Source organism: Phaseolus vulgaris, chromosome 11, assembly GCF_051622355.1.
Source record: "Phaseolus vulgaris cultivar YP4 chromosome 11, ASM5162235v1, whole genome shotgun sequence".
Lineage (NCBI taxonomy): Eukaryota > Viridiplantae > Streptophyta > Magnoliopsida > Fabales > Fabaceae > Phaseolus > Phaseolus vulgaris.
Window position 1 is genome coordinate 51822135 of NC_143508.1, and position 5747 is coordinate 51827881.

Here is a 5747-nt window from a genome sequence, read left to right on the forward strand (position 1 = left end):
TCAATAACACTGTGGCATTTTTCTTGCATGCATTCTTAGTTCTTATGAAGAGGTTTCCCTGTGGCTTCTTATTTATAGCATTAATTTTGTGTTCTACTACCTTTCGTAAAATCAAAATTTATCACTCTTCATCATCCTCCTCTTGGGTCATTGGATCCATGTTCAAGATTACGCAACTCTCTCGTCACACAACTCACTGGCTTCAACTCCTCTTGGGTCATTGGATTCATGTATATAAGTATTGATGGAAATGATGAGAATGGGAAGAAGCTGTTGTACTACTTGGTGAGTTGAGAAAGAAGTGCAGAGAAGGACATATGTCTCATCATATTTAATCTCCAACTGTTTCGGTATGGAATGGGTCTACGTTAATTAATTCATTAACCTCATCATGTTCCATCTTTGTCTCTTTTTTTTTCTGGTTGGATGTTGCCGTTTCTTTATCAAGTTGGGGACCAAGTTTTAATAAATATAACGCGTTTTGTATTAATTTCTCACTTCAACTTTTTCAATACGTGCATATAAGTGGAAAATCTAGGATGTTTTTGTTCAGGTCCTTTTTACTCATCACCTTGAATCAATACTATTATATCATTTTTAGTTTTGTTGATTATATACATGTGATTGTGAAATGTGGGTGCATGCAGGACCATTCAACTTTGAGGCTGCAAATTAGAAGATGAATTCATATAAATTAGTATCTGAACTGGTCCCATGGAGGCTAATGTACAACTAAATGAAGACATTTATTTTCATTATAAGCATCGCACAGAACAGATCATAGAAACACCACAATTTGTTGCCATCATTGACATAAATGCTAGTTGACTCCACACCCCAAATTATTCACTAATAGTCTAACAAGTTGAAGATACCGTTTGATATGTACAGTCTGTACTGATCGATTGATATACACTGTTTGCACTGATTGTCTGATATGTGCAGTTTTCACTATTCATCCAATAGACTTGTGCAAGAGCTCACACCAAGCGCAGTACTTGCTATTGTAAGTGTTACAGTAAACCATTCATTTCATCATAATATTAACCCTGCATTTAATCTGGCTAATCAAAATTAATAGATAAGAAACAAGAGTGAAAGAAAATTATCTTTATGCACTCTGTCATCTCAAGTGTGTAGTATATAAAATTTCTGCAAAGAAAGTACATCTTAATAATAGCTACTCATTCTTAAATGCAAAACAGCTGTAGCAGTTTCTTAGTCATTGGTGGAAAAATGTTGATCAATTATCTTTTTATTGCGCGTTTCATCACTTCATTTTCTTAGTCATTGGCAAAAGCTAGCAGCAGTTGAATCCACTCATCTTTCTCCTACCATGTCATTAGAAATTGTTGGTGGTGCTGTTCTCTCTGCTTTCCTTCAGGTTGCATTCCAGAAGCTTGCTTCTCCTCAAATACTCGATTTCTTTCATGCGAGACAGCTTGATCAAAAGCTGCTCAACAAGTTGAAAATCAAGCTGCACTCCATCCAGTCTCTCGCTGATGATGCAGAGCGAAAGCAGTTCACTGATCCACATGTCAGAAACTGGCTGCTTATGGTCAAAGATGCTGTCCTTAATGCAGAGGATCTCTTGGATGATATACAAAACCTCTCCAAAAGACAAGATGATGAATCTGAATCTCAAACCTCAGGCTGTACTTGCAAGGTACTCAATTTCTTCAAATCTTCTCCTATTACTATTACTTCCCTTAACAAGGAAATTGAGTGTAAGATGGAAGAAATCCTTGACGATTTAGAATTTCTCTCAAGCCAAAGGGGTGATCTAGGATTGAAAACAGGTACAGGTGTTGGATCTGGGTCGAGTAATGAACCACAGACATCACAAACAACATCTTTGGTTGTTGGAACTGATTTTTATGGCAGAGATGATGATAAAGAACTGATCGTTAACTGGCTGACATCTGACATCAACGATCATAATCAGCCATCAATACTTTCTATTGTGGGAATGGGAGGGTTGGGTAAGACCACTCTTGCTCAACATGTATTCAATCACCCGAGGATGGATGAGGCTAAATTTGATGTCAAAGCTTGGGTTTGTGTTTCAGATGAATTTGATGTTTTCAAGGTATCAAAAGCAATTCTTGAGCAGGTTACTACATCTACTGATGACAGTAGAGATACTGAGATGGTTCATAGAAGATTGAAAGAAAAATTGACAGGAAAAAAGTTTCTTCTAATTTTGGATGATGTTTGGAACGAAAACCAACCTAAATGGGAGGAAGTGCGGAAGCCCCTTGTTTCAGGAGCCCCAGGAAGTAAGATTCTTGTCACCACACGTAGTGAGGAAGTTGCTTCTACCATGTGGTCAAAAAAATACTCCTTACAGCAATTACAAGGAGATGATTGCTGGAATTTGTTTGCTAAATATGCATTTCGTGATGATGATACTACACTAAATCCAAAGTGCAGTGAGATTGGCATGAAGATTGTTAAAAAATGTAAAGGACTACCTCTGGCCTTAAAAACAATGGGAAGTATGTTATATAACAAATCATCCATTTTAGAATGGGAAACTGTGTTCGAAAGTGAAATATGGAGATTTTCAAAAGAGCGTTGTGATATTATTCCCGCTTTAGCATTGAGCTATATCCACCTTCCTTCACATCTCAAGGTATGCTTTGCTTACTGTGCCCTATTTCCCAAGGATTATGAGTTTAAAAAGGAGGATTTGATTCAATTGTGGATGACTGAAAATTTTGCCCACTGTCATCAACATGGTAGGACTCCAGAAGAAGTTTGCCAACAATATTTCAATGATTTACTATCAAGGTCCTTCTTCCAACAACCAGATGAAAATGAAGAAGTATTTGTCATGCATGACCTTCTACTTGATTTGGCAAAATATGTCGGTGAAGGCCTATACTTCAGGTGTGAACTTGATCAAACAGAAAAAATACAGAAAGTAACTCGTCATTTTTCATTTGAACTTGGTTACCCCAGATGTTTTGATGGGTTTGGAACTTTATGTAATACAGAAAGGTTACGTACATTTATTCCAAACCATAGGAGGAGCCCGCTCTATGATTCCTGGAAGTGGGGTATCAAAATGTCGATACATGAACTGTTCTCCAAGTTTAAGTTCATAAGAATCTTATCTTTGCTTGATTGTTCTGACCTTGAAGAGTTACCTGACTCTATTGCCAATCTTGAGCATCTCCGTTCCTTAGACCTTTCCGGGACTGACATAAAAAGATTAAATGAAAAGATATGTTCACTCTCCCACTTACAAATATTGAAGTTGAACGACTGTAGTGATTTGGAGGAGTTGCCCTCAAAATTGCATTTACTCACCAATTTGTGTCGCCTTGAGACTGAAGTGAGAAAGGTGCCACCACATTTGGGAAAATTGAAGAATCTTAAAGTAGTAATGAATTCCTTTGATGTTGGCCATAGCAGGGAGTTGGGTATTCAACAACTAAGAGAGCTCAACCTTGATGGAAGTCTATTAATTTGGAACCTAAGGACTATTTGGAATTCTGTGGATGCATTAGAAGCAGATTTGAAGAATAAATCACACCTTGTGGCGCTGACCTTAGAATGGGGGTGGAATCAGAACTCTATTGATTCAAAAAAAGAAGAGGAGGTAATTGAGAATCTGCAACCTTCCAAAAACTTAAAGGAGTTGTCAATCTGTAGGTATGGTGGGAAACGATTTCCAAATTGGTTACTAGATAATTCACTGTGGAATATGGTGCACTTAGCGTTGGTGGGATGTGAATCTTGCGAACGTTTACCTCCCCTTGGACTGTTGCCATTTCTCAAGGTCTTGTATATTATTAAACTTGATGGGATAGTGAGTATTGATGGTGATTTTCATGGGAACAACTCTTTTTCATTTAAATCCCTTGAAACATTGGAGTTCTCCGTTATGAGTAGATGGGAAAAGTGGGACTGCCAAGCTGTGACAAGTGCATTTCCAAATCTGCGAAGGCTTTCCATAGCATACTGTGGCAAGTTGAAAGGACAGTTGCCAAAGCAACTTAATCCTTTGGAAACACTACAAATTAAAGGCTGCCAAGAACTTGAGGCTTCCGTTCCTAAGGCTTTAGATTTAGAACTAGATGATTGTGGAAAGCTGCAGTTGGAGTGGGCTACAATGAAAAGGCTTACAATGAAAGAAACGTCATTGCTGGAAATTGTTAGGTCCGACACTCTTGAACACTTGCAAATTGATTCACCCCTAGAGTCAATCAATGATGACTGTGTCTCTCTACTCACCTTTCAAATGGATTTGTTCCCAACACTCAAGACGGTTAGTCTCAATGGGTTTGGTAATCTAGAGATGATTTCACAGAGTCTCATCCATGATCATCTAGAAGAGCTGACACTCAAGAATTGTCCTAAATTAAAATCATTCCTTGGAAGCATGCATATGCTGCTTCCATCTCTCAAGAGGTTATGTATACAAGACTGCCCAAGACTAGAGTCATTTCGTGAAGGAGGTTTCCCATCAAATCTCCAAACTATGACACTTGAAGGCTGTTCAATACTTGAGTCATTCCCTGAAGGAGGTTTTCCATCAAATCTCCAGACTTTAATAATAAAAGACTGCCCAACACTACAGTCGTTTCCTGAAGGAGGTTTGCCATCAAATCTGGAAAAGATGACAATAGAAGAATGTCCAAGACTGAGTCTTGGGCACTCAAATCTCAAGCTTTTGGCAATCAGTAATTGCTCTAGCCTTGTTGGCTCACTGAAAAGAGTTTTAAAGGACAACTCTTCTTTGGAAAGCTTGTGGATTGAAAACCTAGATTCAGAATGTATTCCAGATGAAGGTTTGTTTCCACTCTCTCTTACTTCTCTGTATATCTTAGGTTGTCCAAATCTCAAAAAACTCCAGGGTTTCCATCAACTATCACCCCTTAAGAATTTGATTCTTATAAATTGCCTCAACCTCCAACACTTACCGGAGGAGGGTCTTCCCAAATCAATTTCAAAACTTGATATTCGTGGTTGTCCTTTGTTGCAACGGCGTTGCCAGAAAGAAAGAGGTGAAGACTGGGAAAAGATTGCGCACATTCAGAAGATATGGCAGTGATGTTGTTCGTTGGTTACTTGTTTTGATTTTGTTTAGATTGTGTATCAACTACTTTCCTCTTCCTCTTTTACTGCTATTCCTGCTATTCCTGCTATACTTTTAACAATTCATTGCTTTTCCTTTTAACAATTCATAATAGTATTATCTTAAGTATCGTATGTTGTTCAAATTCAGAGACAACAGCAGACGTAACATTACCTAATTGTCTCGAAAACAGAGAAAGAGGGAACTCAAAATTCATTTCAAAGTAAGTTAGAAGAACACTATATTTCCTTCAAACATATTGTACAATCTTTCTAATTTAATTAATTCTCCAATGTTCATTTGGTAAGTAATACATGTAATATCTAAGCATTCAAATATTGCAGTAAACAGTAAACAGGAAACAGCCTGCATAATGACACTTGTTTACAGCAATGTTATGCATATATATGAAACTCACTTTCCTAATGCAAAAACTAACTCATCCATCACAACAATGATTGAATCTGATGAGCAACCAAAATATAAATACTTAACGAATAAACAAGTAAAGGAGATAAATAGAAAAGATTATTATCATAATAATATAAAGATATTTTTGACAGAGTTCTCATTATGTGTTTTCAATTTTTCCTCATATGCTTCAAGAGAACCTATTAGTTATCCATTGATGAGATAGATATATTTTCATTCCATGTAGTTA

General features: G+C 37.1%; 1 protein-coding gene across 2 annotated transcripts; it reads left to right on the forward strand.

The window, feature by feature from the left end:
* Positions 1–591: 591 nt before the first annotated feature.
* LOC137826332 (putative disease resistance RPP13-like protein 1) lies at positions 592–5313 on the forward strand. 2 transcript variants are annotated; one of them, XM_090297061.1, is made up of 2 exons: positions 1540–1666; positions 1800–5312. In XM_090297061.1, exon 2 carries the CDS (start codon positions 1970–1972, stop codon positions 5060–5062), a length of 3093 nt encoding a protein of 1030 aa, XP_090153187.1. In that variant the 5' UTR covers positions 1540–1666; positions 1800–1969; the 3' UTR covers positions 5063–5312. The 2 variants fall into 2 exon arrangements, with proteins under 2 accessions (XP_068488367.2, XP_090153187.1); XM_068632266.2 differs by having other exon boundaries at positions 592–5313.
* Positions 5314–5747: the final 434 nt, after the last annotated feature.